The sequence below is a fragment of the Gorilla gorilla genome, chromosome 13 (genome assembly GCF_029281585.2).
Source record: "Gorilla gorilla gorilla isolate KB3781 chromosome 13, NHGRI_mGorGor1-v2.1_pri, whole genome shotgun sequence".
NCBI lineage: Eukaryota > Metazoa > Chordata > Mammalia > Primates > Hominidae > Gorilla > Gorilla gorilla.
This window is the reverse complement of record NC_073237.2, coordinates 130,067,006-130,089,147: the sequence shown is the minus strand read 5'-3', so window position 1 is coordinate 130,089,147 and position 22,142 is coordinate 130,067,006. Positions and strand designations below refer to the sequence as shown.

Below are 22,142 nucleotides of genomic sequence, written 5' to 3'. Positions count from 1 at the left end.
GGCATGGACTGGGGTGCTGGTGGCCAGAGCCGGTGTCGGCAGCCTATCCCGATGGCCTTCTGCCAGTCAGGGCCATCTCTTGCAGAGCACAGGACAGTGGTGCAAGCGCTCCCCAGCAAGGGGGGAGGCTCCTCCTGTGTCTCGTCCTCATGGCGGTGGCCTCTCCGACCCACACAGCAGGGCCTGTGGCCCGGGCCACACCCCGTGCGTTGTGGGGTGGCTGTCGAGGCAGGACGGCTTGGAGGGAGGCCGGCCTCCGGGTCTCTCCAGCCCACTCTGCTCCCGGCTGCTGCTGCTGGTGGACAGCCTCCCTGAGGAGGCAGTAGGTGGGGTGGGCTCCGGAGGGAGAAGGCCTGGCTCAGCTCAGTGCGCCCCCCGCCTCTGCTGACCTAGTCCTTTCCTGGCCTGATGAGGACATTACGCCCACTGTGGAGAAGAATGTCTGACCCCACGGAGACAGTGACACTGAGGCCCCCCAGCTGCCATCACTCCATGGCGCTCGACACAGTGAAGCCTCCTCTGGCTGACTCAGAGCCCATCTGGGCCTGCGCCCCTGCACTCTCCCAAGCGAGGAATGTCCCGGAAATGATAAAGCTGTAAAGGACTTCAAGGAAGGGCCAGTTCAGGCCCCTCCTGCTACAAACAGCAAAATGGAGGTGACTTGCCTGAAGTCACCCGGCTTTTGAACCAGAGCCAGGTAGGGACCCAGCTCCCTCCCCAGGAGGGACAGTCTTCATGCCCTGGCCTCCTTTGGGGATTCCAGCTCTGGAACCCACCAACCAGGGTTCTGTGTGGCCTCTCTGTGCCTCTGTATCCTCGGCTGCAAAATGGAGCTGCCCAGCCTGCCAAGCTCCTGACCTGGGGCCTAGTCCCGCACTCAGCAGACAGGATTTTTGCTCATGGGCTGGCAGAGGCCCTGAGGCGACCCCTGGCAAGTTGGGGACAGGCCTGGGCCTCCCTCGGTCAGCTGTCTTCCTTCCATCACTGGGACTTTGGCGGGAGTGTGCCATGGGCTGCTCTGGGGCTGAGAGCCAAGGGCACAGGTGGGGAGCCCCTGAGAGCTGGAGTACAGCAGGAGGAGGAGCACCCACCCTGGAGTACAGCAGCAGGAGGAGCACCCACCCTGTTGGTCCCAGACCCCTGCCAAGCAGCCTGGCTGGTGGCACCCAGGACACACAGGCTAATGCCATCCTCAGCCCAGTTGTCACTGACGTGGGGCTTCCAAACCCCTTCAGTGTGCCAGACTGGACGGCCGCCACCAGCAGGACCAGCCACCAGCCCCCAAGGGCTGTAGCACTAATGCAATGTTCTGCCACCTCGGGCCTGCACCCGGGGACTGAGACAAGACACAGACCCTGAAGGAGAGAGACAGAGCGAGGAGAGGAAGGAGGTACCTGAGAAAGTCGTTGAAAGACCCAGAAAAGAAAGTGAACAGAGAGCGTTGGCGCCAGAACGGAGCTCTCCCCTGCCCAGAGACTCCTGGTTGCTCCCCTCAGGCCAGAGCCAGAACATGCCTGGGTCGTCCTTCATCATACACATGGGAGACACGCACAGCGAGGGGGCATCCCGGGAGACCAGGCAGCGAGAGCTGTCCCTAGGTGCGGGGCCTGTCTGGGCTCCGGGCTGCGCGTGAGGGTCCCAGGGCTGGCCGGGCACCAGGCGGCTTCCAGGCCATGGCAGCCGCCCTGCGCGTGAGTTCCTTTTGAAATCAGATAAGAGGCAGTCTCTCCAGCCGCATACCTGTCAGCTGCATGGCCCTTGGTCAGTCGCTCCTGTTCTCTGAGCCTCAGTTTCGCCATCTGGAAAATGGGAACAATGTACCACCCTCTTGGAGCGCACTTGAGGCTCATGCGTGTGGACGCTTGGCCCAGTACCCAACAGAGGCAGAGCCAGAGTGTAGGCTGGGCTGTTTTTTCAGAGAAATTCCTTGGGGACCGGGTGAGCCAGGGAAGAGTTGCTCTTTATTTAAGTGAAAAGGGTGGTCAGGGCCGGCCTGGTCCCTCTGCCCACTTGCTCACAGGCCGAATTGGCAGCTGGGACTCTGTAGGTCACTCGCTGCTCCTGCCACCCGACGTGCACCTCACTGCTGCCCCCAAGAATCCTCCCAGACCTTCACTGGCTCCATCACCCCCTCCTTCAGCTCCTGGTCAGCATAGCCTGGCGCAGGTGTGGGCTGCCTTTGCCGTGGCCTTGCCGTGTGACCGTGAACACTTGTGAGACCCTTCCGAGCCTCAGTTTCCCTCTCACGTGAAAGAGTTAATCTTGGGTCCCATGCAGAAGGCAGCTCTGGGGACAAAGAGAGAGGGATTTCCTCCCACGGCAGCACTCAGCTCTGAGCCTGCACTGGAGCTGGGTGCCATGAGAGACAGCAGCTGTTAATGATAATATCATTAATAATAATCCTCACGTCTGCACCTCTACTCCCCACCCATCCAGATCAGAAAATCCTGCTTGCTAGAATTACGTGCAGACTAAGAATCAGCCCTGACAGGTGTCACTGAGGATAGAAACGCCTCTGATGTGGCTGCTGAGGCAGCCTTGAGTGATGAGTGAGGTTCTAGCAGGTGGAGCATGAGGGGGAGGCGGGGTGCTGGGAAAGCCGGGGGCTGACAGGGAGGTTTGTGCGTGGGAGGCGGCTGCAGGGCCCTGATGCAGCTCGGCCCGGGTCTCACTCCAGCCAGCAGTTCCGCACTGTCTGATTCGGGACGGGCAGCTGGTCTGAGGAGACCAGGGAACAAGCTGCGGGGCACTGGTTGCTCTGCCCACTCAGGGGCAGCAGAGGCCTAGGCCGCAGGTGCAGCCACAGAGCTCCGTAGCTCCATGAGAAATAGCATGAGGCCCGCCGGGCTCGTGCTGGACACCACCGGGGGCTGCCGTGGACGCACACTGTGTCCCCGGCCTCGAAGGAACAAACCCAAAACTATCGCAGCCACATCATCTCCGGTCTCAGGCGCTGGATTGGGCAGCCGCTCCCCAGACACAGCTGGGATTTCCCCCAGAGACTCTGTACCTCTTGGGTCCCTGGTCTGACCCACAGACGAGGCCCAGCTTTGGGATCACAGACTTGCGGAGGCCTGATGGGACAGGCGGCCACCCTTGCCCCCACTCCCCTGCTGGCAGGTGGAAAGGGGGGTTCCTTGACGAGGAGGGGGACACTGGTGTTCTGACGCATCACCAGGCTAAACTTCAAAGACCCTTCACATGGACCCTCCCCAGAGCATTCTGGGGATCTGAGCCCATCCCTCCCAGGGGCCGCTCCCTCCCCAGTCATGTGGGGGGGGGGGGGTGCCAGGACTCCCCAGCACTGGAACCTAGGCAGCAGACAGCAATGTGTGGAGAGTGAGGCCGGAGTCCCATGTCCCTGTGGGGGATGAGAGCCTCAGCTGGGCCCTCTGTCCGCAACGCCCACTCACTGAGGGCCACTGGGGTGGGGTGGCTCTGGGGGAGAAAGCTGAGTTCACCCAAGGGTGGGGCGAATGGAGAGTCAGGGGCCTGCTCAATGCTGAGCCACAAAGGGGACTCTGGTGCAGGGGACCGGGGTCCAGGCTTGCCCTGGGTCCTAGGCTAGCCCTTCCCTGACGGGCCATCCCCAAAGCAGTGACCCGTCCCCCTGTCTGCGGCAGGCGCTTCCATCACTCGCTCACAGACCACCCCCGCTGGATCCGAGAGCGAAGCCATGAGTCCTACGCCAAGAACTACTCCGTCGTCTTCCCCCACGATGAGCCGCTGGCCGGGCGCAACATGAGGAGAGACCCGCTGCACGAGGTAACGCCCCTACAGCTCCTGCTGGGGACTGGCGGCGAGGGTCTGGGACGTCCTCAGGGCAGCGGAGTGACAGAAATGCAAGGTGTACCCCAACCGCAGGTCAGGTGCGGTGACAAGGTGTCTGTCATTCCCCAGGTAGTAACCCGGCACCCCCATGTGTGGGGCACAGTGCTCAGGGCCAAGAACATTAGGGAATAAAGTGGAAATGGCTCCCTCCCACCCGGGGGCTTCTGTTCTAGTGGAAGAGCAGGAACACACACCCAGGAACCGCCCCCTGCCAACTGCTGGCAGCAGCGCCAACAGGGCAGGGGTCCTGGGGGCGGGGTCTTGGTGGGTGTATGCAGCCACGTATTGGGGGAGCAGCCAGAACACGGCGTACATTGGAGAGGGGCTCCTGCTTGTAGAGCCTGCTGTGGAGGCTCTTCTGCCCTGGTGAGCTTCGACTCACCCATTCAGTGAAACCCACTGTCAGGTGCCCCTTTCTCAGGTCTGCCCCTGTGCCCTCCCCTGGGCCCCCAAAGACCAAGGAGCTCCTTCCCTGCGCTCCCAGCCCCGTCTCCATTCCTTCCCCCTCTCCCTGGCCATCTCGTGCTGGACGCTTTGCTTTCTGGGGAACAGGGGCTATGTCCTAGGCACTCTGGTTCCTGAGCATTGAGGTGCTCGGGGGATGTTTGTTGAACAGATGGATGGGCGGGGAGGCAAGAGGGAGGCTCAGGGAGCAGGTGGCATTTAAACTGAAGAAGGGGCCTCCCTCACCTGAGATTCCAGTGTCTGGCCCCAAGAGAGATCCTGGTATTAGCTGTACCTCCTGGGGAGAGGCCCAGAGTGGTCACAGCGCTGGCTCCCAGACTGCCCTGGCCCTTTGGCCTGGCTTGGTGGACCAGCTATGATCTCAGGCCACACATGGCCCTGGGGTCTCCCTAGCATGCCCCCGGGCCTGTAATCAGTAATCACGCCCTTGCCAGTCCTGACAGTTCAGAAGCCTCCCCGGGTGAATGCAGGGTTTGCTCCTCTCACAGTCAGCTCAGACGCATTCCTCAGAACTGAGCAGCTCTACCGAAGAAACTTGGCAAGGGCTGAAGCACGCCCCTGCCCCCCAGGGAAATCTTGGTTCACCCACGCCTCAACTTCCCTTCCTAGTTAGCAGCCTTCTTGCGACACTTGACAGCCGCTTAAGTTTGTTCTCTTTCTTTCTTTTATAAAGAGGGGAACCTGCCCTCTTTTAAGGGGCTCTTGAGATGAACAGTTTCCCTCCTTAGAAAGGTGGCCCATGGGATGTCCCCATGGTTCACTGAGAGGTGGGTGGATTTTGTGCCCTCGATTGCCACCCCCTCAGAATCCCAGGCAGGCAGGGAGGACATGTCCATGTCATTGATGAATGCTGTGGCCTTGGGCGTGCCTCCTCCTTCTTGGGGCCTCGGGGGTGGAGGGGAGGGCAAGTGCTGTTGGGACAGACCCTCAGCGGGCCATCTGGAACCAGATGCTGCCCCCGAGGCCCTCTCAGCCCTGGGCTCGGGGCCTCATTCCAGTCAGAGGGGGTGGCCCCTGGGTAGGGCCCTTCCAACCCTGAGAGTGGGTTTTCTTTTTTTTCCCAAACCAAATTTATTTTTAAAGAAATCTCCCACTCTGTTTCTCTACAGTGTGTTCATTACATTCGTTGTTGTGATTAAGTAGGCAGATCTTAAAATGAGCTATTTTAACTGCTCTAAAGTGTACAATTCAGTGGCATTAAGTGCCTTTGCAGTGCTGTGCAACCGTTCCCATTACCCAGTTCCAGAACATTCTCATCACCCCACAGGGAAACACCATCCGCAGTAAACAGCCCTTCCTCATCTCCTCCCACCAGCCTTGGCAACCACTAAGCTGTTTTGGTCTCTATGGATTTGCCTGTTCAGGTCACTTCATATGCTGGGAATCATCCAATACATGACCTTTTGTGTCTGGCTTCATTCCTGTAGCATGTTTTCAAGGTTCATCCATGTGATAAAATGTGTCCAAATTTCGTTGCTTTTTATGGCTGAATAATATTCCATGGTGTATGCAGACCATGCTTTGTTGATCCACTCATCAGCTGAGGGCCACGTGGGTTCTCTCCCCTGGTTAGTGGTTGTGCATAGAGCTCAGTGAACATGCATGAACAGAATTTGTTTGCAACCCCACTCTCAGTTCTCTTGTGCATACTTGGGAGTGGAATTGCTGGGTCGTATGGTGCATCTTTCTGCTAGGGCAGCCACAGCAAAAGGCCACAGGTGGGGAGGTTTCAACAGACCTTTTTTTTCCCCACATTTCTGGAGACTGGGAGGTCCAAGATCAAGGTGTCAGACGATGGGTTCCTGGAGAGGGCTCTCCTGGCTCGTAGTCGGCCACCTTCTCACTGTCCTCATGCAGCGGGGAGAGGGCCCTGGCATCACTTCCTCCTCCTATAAGGGCTCCAGCCGTATGGGATTAGGACCCACGCTGATGACCTCACTTAACCTAAAGATCCCATCTCCAAATAGAGTCACGTCAGGGTCAGGGCTTTGACATATGAATTTATGTGGGGATGTGATTCCGTCCATAGCAGATGGTAATTCTACAGATGGGGGTTCTCAGGGCCAAGGCAGATCAGGGCAGGTGGTAATTCTACAGATGATGGTTATCGGGGCCAGGGCAGATGGGGCAGGTGCTATTCTATAGCTGGGGGTTCTCAGGATGAGGGCAGATAGGGGAAGGTGATAATTCTACAGATGGGGGTTCTCAGGGTGAGGGCAGATGGGGCAGGCGGTAAGTCTATAGATGGGATTCCTGGGGCAAAAGCAGATCAGGGCAGATGGTAATTCTATAGATGGGGGTTCTCAGGGTGAGGGCAGATGGGGCAGGTGGTAATTCTATAGTTGGGGGTTCTCAGGGTGAGGGCAGATGGGGCAGGTGGTAATTCTACACATAGGGGTTCTCAGGGTGAGGCAGTGAGGGTAGCTGCAAACACTGGGCTGGAGGCCTGGTTCCAAGAGTCAGGGCCTCCTTGCTCTCCACACCCTTGGGTGTAAAGTGGCGGATGTGGCGCTCTGCCCTGCGCAGGGGTATCGGGCCATGCGTGACAGATGCCTGTTCCCCACTCCTGCTCAGGAACTCCTTGGACAAGGCTGCGTGTTCCAGGAGCGGCACGGCTGGGAGCGACCGGGATGGTTTCATCCCCAAGGCCCAGCTCCGGTGAGTAGTGCCTGCTGGGCTGTGCTGCTGGGAGGCCCTGCACTGTCAACCCCCTTGCCCCTCCGTGTGCCCTGTCCTTGCCCCTCCATGCGCCCCGTCCTTGCCCCTCCGTGTGCCCCGCCTCCCCAGGTAGTTCCACTGTCGTGATCAGTTATTCTGCACACGGGAAGCCGAGCCCTGCCGACCTGCCCCCAAGGCTCAGTGCATTCTTTGTGCCGTTCACGCAGTTCCCACGCCCCGTCCTCCCCACTCCCCGTCCGCTGTGGCCAGGCCTTCCATGGCCTAAGTGGGAAGGGCTGTAGGCAGAGCAGAAGGGGTGTCCTGCGGTGGGGAGACAGCAAGAAGACTCCCCCAGGTTGCAGGAGGAATGGAGCATCTCCTAATTCTGTGCATCTATTTTTGGCCACTCCGACTGTTGGTTTATGTCTGTAGGAGGGCAGGCACTGGGCAGGTTGATGCACCCAAGGTGCTCAGTTTCCCAGTGGAGGTTTCACAGTGGCCTGGACTCTGGGCGTCCTCTGGGGACTCCCAGGGACCTGGGTCCTCTGTGAGAGGAACAAAGGCAGTCCTGCTATGAAACCTGGGACCCAGACCCTCGGGAGCAGGGGACGCGAGGCCTTAAGGCCAGCTGAGGGGTAGCATTTGATCCAGATTTACAGAAATCAAAATCCCCTTCCCGGGGCTGCGTCTCACCAGTCCCCTCTGGTGCACCCACCTTCCATCCCCATGGCAACCCACAGCCCAAGAGAGGCTCCAGAGCTCCAGGGCATCGGGAGGGGAGATGAGAGCCAGAGCTGGCTAACGGGGCCTCGGCTCTGGGGTCAGAGCCTTGCAGGTCATCGCCTCTTCTCCTGCTGGCCCCTAGGGACATGCCGTCCTCATGAACCCTGCGGGGAGGAGGGGTCTGGGCAGACCCTGTCTTGAAGTGCAGCCCACTGTGTCCCAGTCAGATCTGGCCCTGGAAGCCCCTCTTCCCTGTCCCTGGGCGAGGAGAGGAGAGTCAGGAACACACCCCAGGTCCCAAGATGGGCAGATTTTGCACCCCCACCCGGGAGCCAGCCTGGGTGTCCAGGACACCTTGGCAGGGCTGCAGCGGGTGGGATGTCCCTGCTGGGGATGGGGGGACTCCACGCAGAGATGCCAGCAAAGCGTGACTCCCTTACAACCTCACACTGGCTCCCACCTGTGTGTGAAGAGGAGGTGAGGCTTGGGCGGGCGGGGCTGGCAGCCCTGGGAGGTTAAGAATTGCCCGCACCTGCATTCACAGCTGTGCCGCGCCGGAAGTTAGGAGGGCAGGTGGCGGGGTGGGGGTTTGTCTACAGGAGCAGCGGCCAGGGAGGGGCATGGGGCTGTGGGGCTGTGGGGCTGTGGGGTGTCTGCTGGGGGCAGATCCCAGGGAGGCCAAGGCAGTGGCAGAAAAGCTGGACTCTGGAGCCCACGCACCTGCCTGGCTTCGTGCCACTGCCCGGTCCAGGACTTGTCTGTGCCCTTGGGCGAGATATAACTTCTCTGCGCCTCACTTTCCTCATCTGTAGAAAGGGGCACACCTGGTAGGAGTGTAAGGCACTTCCCGCAGGGGCTGGCCCAGAGCAGGAGCTGGGCCTGGGATTGCCATGGCTCCAGGGAACAGCCCTGGCTGAGGTCCTGGGTAACCACCTCTCCCTGTCGTTCCCCACCTTGGGTGCATCCAGCTCCTCCTCCAGCCTCCTGGGCCCTGGCTGGGCTCTCAGGCCCACCAGGCAACCCTGCTGCCTCCTTTGTGCCGCTGTTTTGCCTGGACCTCATGGGAGCCCCCTGCCCGTGTCCATAACACACGGGCACTCAGTGCAGGGCTCTCCGAGGGCAGGGCCAGGCCTGACTCCATCACAGCCTCAGCCGGACCCCGCTCTGGGGAGGGAAGCGGGGAGGGGCCAAAGAGGGAGGCTGAGGACCACGTCTTTTCTTCCCAGGTCCTCGAGTACGACTACTACGGGGCTTACGGGAGCCGCGCGCACGAGGACTACGCCTACCGCAGGCTGCTGGCAGACGAGTACACCTTCGCCTTCCCGCCCCACCACGACACGGTGCGTAGCTGGGGTCCACCGTGGGGGTCCGTCCTTCTGCCTGTCCCTCAGATAAGCCATTGCGCCGGCCCTCGGCTGGCCCTGCAGGGGCTCCCCTCCCCCAGGAGTCTCTTCAGGCTCTGCATTCACGCTTTTTTCGGCTGACTCCATTTTGAGGAGGAATCATGCGTTTTCCTCTCCCCCTCCTCCCTCTGTGCGGAGATTTTGCCAGCAGCCAGGCCTGAGCGGAAGTGGTGCTGCTGGGGATGGGGTGAGGTGGGGGCTGAGGCAACGGGCTGGGGCCCGGTGGGGCTGCACCGCTCTGAGCCTCCCCCTCCCGCTCTCCGGAGCTGCGCCGAGGCCGGCATGAGACGTGGTGGGCGAAGGGGGTCCTCCTTCCTGGAAGCCAGCGCAGAGTAGATCCAGGACAAGGTGGCCGCAGGCTCCTGGGCATCAGGCCCCGTATGGGCCCCTCCAAGGGACAAGCAGAGGGAACCAGAGCCGGGAGGGCCGTGGCCTGGAGCCTGCTTGCTGTTCCTCTTGCTCCAAGGTGGGCAGGCGAGGCTGCTCACACGGGGCAGCTGGCAGCCCGTCGCCCCTGCCTGGGGACCTGGCTCCCACGTGCAGGGGGTGGAGGTGAGGAGTCTTGGGGGTCTTCTCCCCCGTAGCAGCCTGCACCACACAGGGGCGTTCTCCCCCGCAGCTGTCCGGGAAGGAGCGAGGCCAGCGTCTGCCCTGGCCTGCCCAGTCGTGTTGTAAAGTGCTCACAGGTGGAGCACAGCTGTTGTCCCCGTGCCACCCCAGGGAGACGCGTGACATCTCACTGCGAATCTGACATAGGAGCAGAGCCAAGGCCTGAGCCCAGAGTCTCAGAGCCCAGGGACAGCTTAGGAGGCATCCACGAGGGGGTTCCTTCCTGGGGCCTCTGGGCCAGTCGCAAGCCCGGCTTGGGTAGGGTCTGACCCTGCTGTCGCCTGTTGCCTTGAAGGGCCCAGCTTGGGTTCATGCTGTGCTGTCAGTGCCTTGAGACTCTTCATGGTCTTTGAGCAAGGGCCCCACTGGGTCCCGCACTGGGTTCTGTAGCCAGTTCTGAAGGGAAGAAACCGTTCATTTCCACCATCTCCCCCAAAGCTTGCTCTAGTGGCAGAACATCTGTTCAAGGCGTCGGAAGAGGGGGCTCCTGCAGGAAGGAGGAGGCGTGTGTGTCATGAAGCGCCTCAGCAGCAGGGCCGGCTCAGTGCCCGAGTCCCTTGTCGCTGCCTCCCAGGGAGTGCTCGGGGCTCCGTCTGGCACCTCCGCACCCACAGCTTCTAAAGCCTGTGGGACTCTGGCCCTCGAGGATGTGGGAGCTCGGGGGAGATGCCAACTTGGCTTTGTGGCTTCATCCGGCCTCCGCAAACGCGCCTGAAGCCGTCCTAAAGCACGAAACACGTGCTTGTTCTTGGCGCTGGCAGCTTCCCCGGCCTGCTAGAGGAGCCCAGCGCGGGAGGCTGCTGAGGGTTTTGGTTGGCAGCCCCGGTGGCATCAGCAAAGGTACAGCAGAAACCGACAAAGGGGAGCCCTGTCCTGAAGGACAGTGATGCCTGGCGGGGCTGGAGAAGCCACGGAGAGCTCAGGAGGCAGATGGTCCCAGTGGTGTGCTAGTAACAGCTTAACAACCAGCTCTCTGGGGCAGAGGGGAGGAAGCTGGCTCTGTAGCACCGGCCAATTTCCCTGATGTAAATGCTTTCTCCATGGCTGATTTCAATCCAGTCCGCCAATGAGGCATCACTGAATGTGGAGCTGGGCAGGGATCTGCGTGACCAGCTGTCAGGGTCAGTGCACCCCTGCACAGCCTGGCTGGACCATAACTCTGCCACTGCCTGGCTGTGCCACCATCCCTGGCCTCCCTGAGTATGTGAGGGGTAATATGAGTTCCCTTGTGGAAACTCAAAGGGAGTTTGGGAGGAGATGAAACAGCTTCCCGACACACGGCAGCTGTTCAGGAAGCTGTGGTTGTTGCTGTCATGATTATTTTTTTCCCGTAGTAACAATGAGGTGGGCACCTCTGCTCAGCAGTGGGGGGCATGTTGAGCCCTGAAGGGGAAGACCAAGTAGAACATACAGTGAAGAATAGAAGATTCTCAAAACCTCACCCAGGCATTTGTAAACCTGGGGAAGGAAATAGGGAGTGATGTTGTTTATGTGTGTGTGTGTGTGCGTGCGTGTGTGTGTGTGTTTTAAAAACAGCTTTATTGAGATCTAATTCACATACTATATGATTTATTCATTTAAAGGGTACAACTCAGTGTTTTTTAGTGAGTTCACGGGATTGTACAACCATCACCATGATCTAGTTTTAGAATGTTTTCATCTCCCAGCAAAAGATACCCCATACCTCACCCTATCCCCAGCCCAGGGCAACCCTACTCTACTTTCTCTCTCTGTAGATATATCTAGTTTGGACGTTTCACATAAGTAGAATCATAAAAGATGTGTGCTTTTGTGATCAGCTTCTTCCACCTAGCGTGATATTCTCAAGGCACATTCATGTCGTAGTGTGTGTGTCAGCACTTCACTCCTTTTTTTTTTTAATTTTTTAAATTTTTATTTATTTATTTATTTATTGAGATGGGGTCTTGCTCTGTTGCCCCAGGCTGGAGTGCAGGGGTGCAATTCGGCTCACTGCAACTTCTGCCTCTCAGGTTCAAGCGATTCTTCTGCCTCAGCCTCCCAAGTAGCTGGGATTACAGGCACAGGCCAACATGACCAACTAATTTTTGTATTTTTAATAGAGACGGGATTTCACCATGTTGACCAGGCTGGTCTTGAACTCCTGACCTCAGGTGATCCACCTGCCTTGGCCTCCCAAAGTGCTGGGATTACAGGCGTGAGCCACCATGCTGGGCCACTTCATTCCTTTTCATCCCAATCATACTCCATTGTATGGACCCATCATATTTTACTCATCCATTGATCCGTTGGTGGACATTGGAATTGTTTTCACTTTTGAGTTCTTATGAGCAGTGCTGCTGTGAACATCCATGTACCAGGTGTCGTATGCATGTATGTTATAATTTCTTATGGGTGTGTAACGAGGCCTGGGTCAAGTGGTATCTCTGTTTAACATTTTGGGGGAACGCCAACTGTTCTCCAAAGTAACTGTACCACATTACATTCCCCACCACAGTGCGAGAGGGTTCCAGTGTCTCCACATCCTCGCCAACACTTGTTATTATCTGACTTTTTGATTCTAGACATCCTGGTGGTTGTGAAATGGCATTTCAGTGTGGTTTTGATTTGCATTCCTGGAACAACTAATGATGTTGAGCACATTTTCATGGGCCTGTTGTCCACTTGCATATATTCTGTGGAGAGATGTCTGTTCAGATCCTTTGTCCCTTTTAAAATTGGGTTATTTGTCTTATTATTATTATTATTTGAGACAGGGTTTCGCTCTTGTTGCCCAGGCTGGAGTGCAATGGTGTGATCTCGGCTCACTGCAACCTCCGCCTCCTGGGTTCAAGCAATGCTCCTGCCTCAGTCTCCCCAGTAGCTGGGATTACAGGTGCACACCACCACGCCCAGCTAATTTTGTATTTTTAGTAGAGATGGGATTTCTCCATGTTGGCTAGGCTGGTCTCAAACTCCAGACCTCAGGTGATCTGCCTGCCTCAGCCTCCCAAGTAATTATCCTGCCTCAGCCTCCCAAGTAATTATCCTGCCTCAGCCTCCTGAGTAGCTGGGATTACAGGCATGCACCACCACGCCCAGCTAATTTTGTATTTTTAGTAGAGATGGGGTTTCTCCATGTTGGTCAGGCTGGTCTTGAACTCCTGACCTCAGGTGATCCACCCACATCAGCCTCCCAAAGTGCTGGGATTACAGGCATGAACCACCGCAGCTGACTGTCTTTTTATTATTGAGTTGCAATTTTTTTTTATAGTTTAGATACAAGTCTCTTATCAGATCTGTAATGTGCACACACTCTCCCCATCCTGTGGTTGTCATCTCTCTTCCTTGATGGCATTGTTTGCAGCTTTTAAAATGTTGATGCTGTCCAATTCATCTCTATGTTTTTGTTTTGTCGCTTGTGTTTTTGGTGTCATGTCTAAGAACCTAACCGAAGGTAAAAAAAATTTATGTTTTCTTCTAAGAGTTTTATAGTCTTCGCTTTTACTCTTAGGTCTAGGATCCATGAAAATTAATTTTTGTGCATGGCGTGAGGTCGGGTCCAGCCACGTTCTTTTGCATGTGGCTACCCAGTTGGCCCAGCACCAGTTGTTGAAAAGATTGCTCTACCCTTGGAATTGTCTTGGCACCCTTGTTGAAAATCAATTGGCTGTAAAGATGAGGGCTTATTTCTGGACTCTCAATTCTATTCCATTGATCTATAGGTCTATTCTTATTTAGTACCTCACTGTCTTGATTATGTTGCTTTGTATTTTAATAGCAAGTTTGGAATCAAGAAATGTGAATTCTGCAATTTTATTTTTCCTTTTCAATATTGTTTTGAGTATTCTTGGCCCCTTTGAATCTCCGTATGAATTTTAGGATTGGCTAGTCAATTTCTGCAAAGAAACCAGCTGAGAATTTTGATAGGAACTGTGTTAGGTCTGTAGATCAATTTGGGGTATCTTGTCATTTCAACAATAGTAAGTCTTTTGTTTCATGAACATGGGCTGTCTTTCCACTTATTTAGGTCTTCTCTCATTTCTTTCAAAAAAATCTAGATTTTAGACTATAAGTTTTGGACTTTTTAATTAAATTTATTCCTAAGCATTTTATTATCTTGATGATATTAGAAATATAATGTTTTAAAACTTCCTTTTGAGACTGTTCATTGCTAATATAGAAATACAATAGTTTTTTGTGTGTTTTTATATATTGACCTTGTATCCTGCAACCTTGTTGAACTATTTTATTAGTTCTAACAGTTTTTTTTCTTTTCTTTTTTTTTTTTAGTGGATTCCTTAGGATTTCCTATATACAAGATACTGTTATTGGCAAATAGGGGTGTTTTTATTTCTTCTTTTCTGATCTGGATGCCTTTTATTTTTCTTTTCCTGCCTAATTGCCCTGGCTAGAGCCTCCAGTGCAATGTTGAATAGAGTGGCAAGAATGGACCCACCTGTCTTGTTCCTGATCTTTCATCATGAAGTATAATGTTTGCAACATGATTTTTATAGGTGTCTTTCATCAGCTGAGGGAAGCTCCCTTATAGTCCTAGTTTGTTGTGTGTTTTTATCATGAACGGGTGAATTTTGTCAAATACTTTTCTGTATCTGTTGGAGGATCAGATGGTTTTTGTCCTTTGTTCTCTTAATATGTTGCATTACATGAATTGGTTTTTGAATGTTAAACCAACCTCATATTCCTGGGATAAATCCCATTGATCATGGTGTGTAATCTCTTTCCTGTGTTGTTGGATTTGATTTGCTAGTATTTTGTTGAGGATTTTTTTTGTATCTATATTTGTAAGAAATATTGGTCTGTAGTTTTCTTATAATATCTTTTTCTGCTTTTGGCATCAGGGTAATGCTGGCCTCCTAGAGTGAATTGGCAAGTATTTCCTATTCATATTTTTTGGAAGAGTTTGGGAAAAATGGGTATTAGTTCTTCTTTGACTGTTTGGTAAAATTCATCAGGGAAGCCATCTGGACCTGGGATTGTGGACAATTTTTCAATTACGAATTCCATGTCTTTTTTGTTTTAGTTCTATTAAGATTTGTCATGTCTTCATTCTGTTTCAGTAATTTGTGTGTTTCTAGGAATTTGTCCATTTCATGTCTAGTCTGTTGGCATACACGTGTTCAGAGTTCCCTCAGAATCCCTTTTATTTCTGTGGGGTAGGCATGATCTCCTGTCTTTCATTCCTGATTTTAGCACTTTGAGTCCTCTCATTTTCTCTGTCACTCTAGCTAGAAGTTTGTCAATTTTGTTGATCTTTTCAAAACATCAACTTTTTGTTCCTATTTTTCGATTCTTATTTCTGTTCTAACATTTCATTCCTTCTGCTTGCTTTGGGTTTAATTATGCTCTTTTTCTGGTGTCTCAAAGTGGAAGATCGGGCTATTGATTTGAGATCTTCTTTCGTAATAGAAGCACATACCAGCAGAAATTTCCCTGTGAGCATCGCTTTAGCTGCATCTCATAAGAGGTTGTGTGTTGTGCTTTCATCTTCATTTAATTCAGTAGCTTCTAATTCCCTTTGTGATTCTTTTCTTTGATCCATTGGCTCTTTAGCAGTGTGTTGTGTAATTTCCACATATTTGTGAAGTTTCCATTTGTTCTTCTGCTATTGATTTCTAATTTAATTACATCGTGGTCAGAGGACATCCTTTGCATGATTTCAACTTTTTTGAATTTAGTGAGCCTTGTTTTGTGGCATAGCATATTATCTATCCTGGGGAGCATGTCCTGTGCTTGGGAAGCACGTGTCACAGTGTGCACCTGAGCTGAGAAGGGCTTGGTGCGGGCCAGAAGAGAGGGAGGAGAGGCTCAGTGCAGGTGTGTTGGAAACGGCCCCCGTTCTCCACGTTCTTGAGGAAGAAGCACACCCCAAAGACCCCCGTGGCATTCCCACCTGCCTGGAACTTTTCAGATCAAGAAGGAGTGCCTGGCCTGCAGAGGGGCCGCCGCTGTGTTTGACATGTCCTACTTCGGGAAGTTCTACCTGGTAGGGCTGGATGCAAGGAAGGCTGCCGACTGGCTCTTCTCCGCAGATGTCAGCCGACCCCCAGGTATGGAGCCTGAGGTTGGGGGGCATGTTCCTGTCACTCCATGGGCACAGCCTCAGGCACTGAGATGAGCTGGCAATCCACCCTGTCCCCTCGGGCACCCTGAGCACACTGCTCCTTGCCCTCACCTGGCTTTGAGCGCCCCCGTCCGGCCCCCTTTGCCCCATCCCAGGCCCCAGGCCCTCATTACTTTCCTCCACCTCTCCCTCCTGCCTTCCTTCTCCTCCCTACCTCTGCCTTCCTCTCTACTCTTCCAGAAAGGATGTGTGGCAGCTGGCCCTCAGCCACGTCTCTCCTGGGACTGTGGGGCCCAGTCCCCCCCATGCTCTCACAGGTGGGATTGCCAGAATTAAATAGAAACACAGGATGCTAAGCTACATTTGAATTTTGGATACATAATGACTCATTTTTAATGTAAGTATGTCCCAAGCCATATTTGGGACATACTTGGGATCTTCATCTGCCTTTTTGTCACCCACCCACCCACCCACCCAACAGCTCATGCGTCCCCATCTTCAGGAGTGTTCTGGGCTGCCAGAACAGAGGATCACAAACCTGGTGGCTTAAAACAACAGCAATTTATTTTCACGGTTCTGGAAGCTGGAGGTCAAAATGAGGGTGTCTGTACCTGACACTCTGCAGAGGACCCTTCCTTGCTCTTCCAGCTGCTGGTGGTGGCCGGGAATCTTGGCCTTCCTCGGCATGCAGCTGCATCACTGCAGTCTCTGCCTGTGTCACAAGGCCTTCTCCAGGTGTTCTCTTTTTTTGTTTTGTTTTGTTTCGAGACGGAGTCTCGCTCTGTCGCTCACGCTGGAGTGCAATGGCGCGATCTCAGCTCACTGCAACCTCCGCCTCCTGGGTCCAAGTGATTCTCATGCCTCAGCCTCCTGAGTAGCTGGGATTACAGGCGCACACCACCATGCCCAACTATTTTTTCTATTTTTAGTAGAGACGGGGTTTCACCATGTTGGCCAGGCTGGTCTGAAACTCCTGACCTCAGGTGATCCTCCCGCCTCAGCCTCCCAAAGTGCTGGGATTACAGGTGTGAGCCACCGTGCCCAGCCGTGTTATCCTCTTAGAAGGACAGCAGTCAGATTAGATGAGGGCCCACACTCATGACCTCACTTTAACCTGATCATCTCTGCAAAGACCCCATTTCCAAATAAGTTCACACTCCCAGTCCTGGTGAGGACTTTCACATATCTTTTGTGGGGGACACAATTCAACCCCTAACATCATCTCTCCAGCCAGCCAACCAACAAACCCACTCCCCAGACTCCCAGGCACCTGCTGCTCACCTCCTATTAATCCAGCCACCCACTCAGTCTTGCATCCACCCATCCACCAGCCCACATATCCCTGTTTCTCCATACATCTGTTCCCCCTTCTGCTCACCCACTCCCATCCTCCCATCCATCTGCCCACCTTCCCATCTGTCCATCCATCCTCCATCCACAAAGTAATTTATGCCACAGACATTTATGGAGTCTTCTCTGGTACCAGACACGGAGCTAGGAGCCCCAGAATGAATGGGGGGCATGAATCCTTTCCCTAGAAACTTCTCAGCATGGTGGTGGATGGGTGGGAGGGGCCAGTGCCAAGGCATTTCAAGAAGAAAGAAGCTTCCTTCCCGCAAGGGTGACAGTGATGGGATGACCTGCCCATGGCCAGTCCTCTCTGGGTCATTCAGCTGAAATGGCATCCCTGGGCCGAGGGGCTCTCCAGGTCACCTCCCAGTAGGGCATCCTGTCTGGGGGTTATCCAGCCTCCGTGACAAGGAGCTGCCCCTGTGAGCGGCCCTGGGGAAACTGAGGCAGCACAGACCCGGCTTCCTTCTCCCTCTCACAGGCTCCACCGTGTACACGTGCATGCTCAACCATCGTGGGGGCACCGAGAGTGACCTGACTGTCAGCCGCCTGGCACCCAGCCACCAGGCCTCCCCGCTGGCCCCCGCCTTTGAAGGTATGGGATGCCTCTGTGCGCACGGCGCTGTGACTGCGGCCTGCTCTGTGGACTGGTGATTGTGGACAGGGCAGGATGGACGGGATGGGCTGCTGACGGCAGCTCTGTCATTAGCTGTTGTGCCCGCTGTGGTCAGAGCTGGGAGATTAGAGGTCTCGTTTCAGGCTAAATGGGGGCTTTGTTCAGGCGGCATTGCTGGAGCTCCCAGTACTCAGTGATTGCATCTCTGAACCTGTCCACACTGTTGCGGTTCGGAGTGGCTGCAGTGTGGGCGTGCTCAGCTCGGTTGCCCGGAACAAAGCGTACCAATGCTAGGCCGTGCCTCCCACTCAAAGCAGTCAGCTCCTTTCTGCCACTGACATCCTTGCTGGGTTGACTTCTCAGGCCCGTGTGACCCTCTAGTCTGGAGCTTGGATAGGCCCTTAGAAGATGTCCGGCTCAGGGCCCACGCTGATGCCTGATTGCCTGCTGCAGTCCCTCCATGTCTGCCTGCATACCCTCAGGGACAGGTAGCTCAGAACCCTCATCCCTTGTTTGCCCAGCCCCAACTGTTACGCAGAGCCAGGACCTGCCTCCTGTGCCTTCAGCTCCCTGATCCTGTCCCTGTGTTCACACAGGAGCCATCTGATCTCTCGTCCTGTAACCCATCCCCACCAGGGATGAAGAAGCAGAGAGGGAAACATTCTCTTTCTCCAGGAAGGGGCATTGCCGCCTCTGGGACGGGACCTGCACAGGGGAAGGTGCTGACCGTGCAGCTCTCTGTGCTGTCCCCGGGGCAGGGGCACCGTCAGCGGGGAGGGCTCAGCCCATTCAGAAAAACTGGCATCTCCTGGTTCTTGACCTGACTCCGTGCTGCTGGCAAATGTAGTTGTTTCCTCACTGGGACTCTGTCAGTGTCGAGCCCCAGCTTGGGCACTGGGGGAGAGAGGCAAGGGGAGAAAGGGGCTCATTCATGATCAGCTCATAACCCGCACCTTCGGCAGCAGTCGTTGAGCACCGACTGTGTGTCAGGCTCGGAGAAAGGGGCTCCTTCATGATCAGCTCATAACCCGCACCTTCGGCAGCGGTCGTTGGGTACCGACTGTGTGTCAGGCTCAGAGAAAGGGGCTCCTTCATGATCAGCTCATAACCCGCACCTTCGGCAGCAGTCGTTGGGCACCGACTGTGTGTCAGGCTCAGTTTGAGGCATGGAGGACCCAACAGTGAGCCAAACACAGAAGGTTCTGGCCCATGTGGAGTGTGTATCTCTGGTGGGAGGAAATAGGACTAGAAAAATAAAATAAGTGGAAGGTGTAGGATGTTAGATGGGTCAAGAGGAAAAATGAAGACCGGAGGGGGTGGGATATTGGGGGCCAGGGTGGGAAGACAGCGTTCCTCACTGCCCAGGGGGCCTTCGGGGCTGGGGGCTGGCAGGGGCTCCTGGGCCTCTGCGGTTCTGCCGAAAGCAGGGAGTAGTGAGGTGAGCCCTGCAGTCTCGAGGCTGGTGGCGGAGATGAGGCTGGGAGCGTGAGTGAGGGGTCCTATGGGGTGCGCAGAGCTCGCCCACCCCTTCCCTCCTGCCGTTGGCGACGTGCAGGCTGAGAGAGCCATGGGCTGAGCCAGAGCGCTTGTGCCTCATGGATCCATGAGCTCGTTCCTTCGCTCGTTCCCTCAACAGTCATTGCGTGAGCCTGCACTGTGTGGCAGCACCAGGGCAGCCAGAGTCGGGAGGAGTTGAAGGAGGCCGATGGGGCTTCAGGGACCCCACAGTGGGCTGTATGTCCGGACGGGGGCAGGAAGGGCCCCGTAACACCTGGAGGGGGACATGCAAGGGGATGGGAAAGAGCGAGGTGTTAGGGAAGGCCATGTGAAACCGCAGAGCCGGGATGAGCAAGGCTTCCTGGAGGAGAGGGCCGGCCTGAGCTTGGAAGGATGGGTAGGAGCCACTGGCTACAAGGGTGTAGAGGTGAGAACCAGTGTGACCTGCCCATCGCTGGTCGTCTCTGGGTCATTCAGCTGAAATGGCATCTCTGAGCTGAGAGGAGTGATGCCTGTAAGGAGCTGGGCATCAGCCCCCAGTAGAGGGGCGGCCCAGGCACAGCCCATAGCCGCAGACTTAGTGAGTCTAGCTAGGGAGACAGTAGAGGGGCCAAAATGAGGACACAGGTCACCAAAAATCCTGGCCAGGTCCTGCCACTGCCTGGCTCAGCAACCTGCCCCCCCCCGAGCCTCAGTTTCCCCCATTGGTGAAATGGAGTGAGGAAGACGCGCCTCCCGGAGCTGCGATGGAGAATTGAGTCAGAGTCTGGGGGTGCTGGGAGGGCTGGGGAGCAGCCTCCCTGAGACTCAGTTTCCCTGGCTGGGGAATGAGGACCTTGCTCGTCCCCCCTCATAAGGGGAAGCTGTCAGGAAAGTGCTTTCAACGCTGAGCCATCTCCCAGTGGTGCACAATTAGCTTTCCAGAGGATTCTGGTGGATTCCTAGAGCTGAGGGCTGGAGATCGGCGGTGCTGGTTGCTGGGAAGGTTTGCACTTGGTGGGTGTGGAGTTAGCACAGTGAGTCACATCCCCCAGGGCTCTGCGGGTCCTGGGGACACCATTCAACAGGAGAAAACCACCATGTGGGCTTTGCTTTACTTTCAGGCTTCAAAACTGCACTGTTTGAGTTATGAATATGCATGGGCATTAAATATGCACGTATTGAATACGTGCGCTACCTACCCATGCTGCATCAGATCACCACGGAGCCGAGAGAATGTGATGATTTACACAATGTGATCAAGGTGCCATACAAAGCAGCTGTCAATCTTAAAAGCAATTTTAAATGATCTTTATTGATCTTTTTGTAAGATTACAAAAGGATACATGCTCCTGGGAACCATTCCAATGATACTGAAAAGCACAAAATCAGCTGCACAGCCCACAGCTCCCCCCACAGCCACTGCCGATGGTGCAAGTCTCCGGCCACCCTGCCTTCTCACTGCTCTCTGCCATGTCAGCTTTGCAGGCCAGGCCTGGACCTGGGCTGACTGACCTCTGGCCTCAGGACTAACATCTTGTTTTCAGGGAAGTTGATCTTGGATGGTCAGGGCCACAGGAGGCCAGGCCCATCAGCTGCCATCTCCCTGGGCACCAATTGGCCTCAGTAGCTCCCATGCCCTCCTGGGAGAGGCCTGGGATGGCTGCAGACTGGTGGGGCCACCCAGGAGCCAGGGGCCTGAGAGTGGCCGTGTGTGTGTGTGTGTGTGTGTGTGTTGGGGGAGGTGAGGTAGGGTGTCTATCTGAATAGAGCTGAGGATGCCATCCAGAAATGGCCCCAGTCCAGGTGTCGGGGAACCCCTTGAGGGCTGGCTTGTCTCTTTGCCTTCATTCTCTGTTGTGCTTATGGTGTCAGGAGGAGGAAGGGAGGGAGCAGCCTGGCTGGGGCCTGCCTGGGGCCCTGAGAGGTCTCTCGTCCAAGGGTGCTTCCAATAGCCCTGTGGGGCCAGATGTGGTGGGTCTACCCCTTTTACAGATGAGAAAATGGGGGCTCAGAGAGGTGAGAAGCAAGGCTGGTGAGCCACAGAACTGCATCTGGGCCAGGCTGGCCTAGGCCTGTGTGTTCCCAAGACACCGTCCTCCCAGGGTAGGGGCATCCCTTTGAGGTGTCTGCAGAGGGGCGGGTGGTAGGGGTTGAGAAGCAGGTCCTTCTCCTAACCCCCATGGCTCAGAGGATACTCTGCAAGGTGTGGCCCTGGGGGACCGAGGGAGGGACAGATACGGTTCCTGGGCACTGTGAAGGCACAGGCCCCTGAGAGGGCATTTGTTTTCTCAGCCAGGAGACCCTTGGGCCACCCTCTCTGTCCCCACCTCCCAGGCCCTGAAATCCTGCTCTAAGTCCAGGTGCCTCTCTTCCAGGGGACGGTTACTACCTGGCCGTGGGCGGGGCCGTGGCCCAGCACAACTGGTCCCACATCACCACCGTGCTGCAGGACCAGAAGTTCCAGTGCCAGCTCATCGACAGCTCCGAGGACCTGGGCATGATCAGCATCCAGGGCCCAGCCAGGTGAGAGAGGACTGGGAGCCCGCCCCTGGGTGCACCTGCTGCCTGGACCCAGGTCCTCCAACAGGCCCTTGGGTAGAACAGCTTGTCCAGAATGGGCCATTCTGAATAGTTAAGCGTTCTGGTAAACCAGAGATGCCATTCTGAATAAATATCTTCAAAGCACTGGAATGCAGATAAGCCGGTAACACAAGTCAGACTGAAATTTACAGCTGTTCAGTCACTGAGGACCCCAGGATCCCAGAGGGGAGGGCAGTCTCTGAGTCACCAGTGCAGTCTAGGAATTACCGTCCACCATCCCAAAGTGGGCAGAACCAGGCCAGGGTTCGCCCTGCTACCTGGTAATTTCTGTACGCCACCTTGATCACATGGGCAGAATAATATCCTATACCGAGGGGTCCCTGGCTCCTCCGGAAACACCCCCCATGACAAGGTTAAGGCTTAT

General features: G+C 55.4%; 1 protein-coding gene across 5 annotated transcripts in view; it reads left to right on the top strand.

The window, feature by feature from the left end:
- Positions 1 to 22,142, top strand: part of SARDH (sarcosine dehydrogenase) — a 76,170-nt gene that overhangs the window by 27,860 nt on the left and 26,168 nt on the right. For all 5 annotated transcript variants that reach the window (XM_055351473.2, XM_055351468.2, XM_055351469.2 and 2 more), the window contains 6 exons: positions 3,624 to 3,765; positions 6,871 to 6,954; positions 8,904 to 9,017; positions 15,580 to 15,718; positions 17,564 to 17,677; positions 21,553 to 21,700. In XM_055351473.2, coding sequence (XP_055207448.2) covers positions 3,624 to 3,765; positions 6,871 to 6,954; positions 8,904 to 9,017; positions 15,580 to 15,718; positions 17,564 to 17,677; positions 21,553 to 21,700 — 741 coding nt within the window. The remainder of the gene's footprint in view (positions 1 to 3,623; positions 3,766 to 6,870; positions 6,955 to 8,903; positions 9,018 to 15,579; positions 15,719 to 17,563; positions 17,678 to 21,552; positions 21,701 to 22,142) is intronic.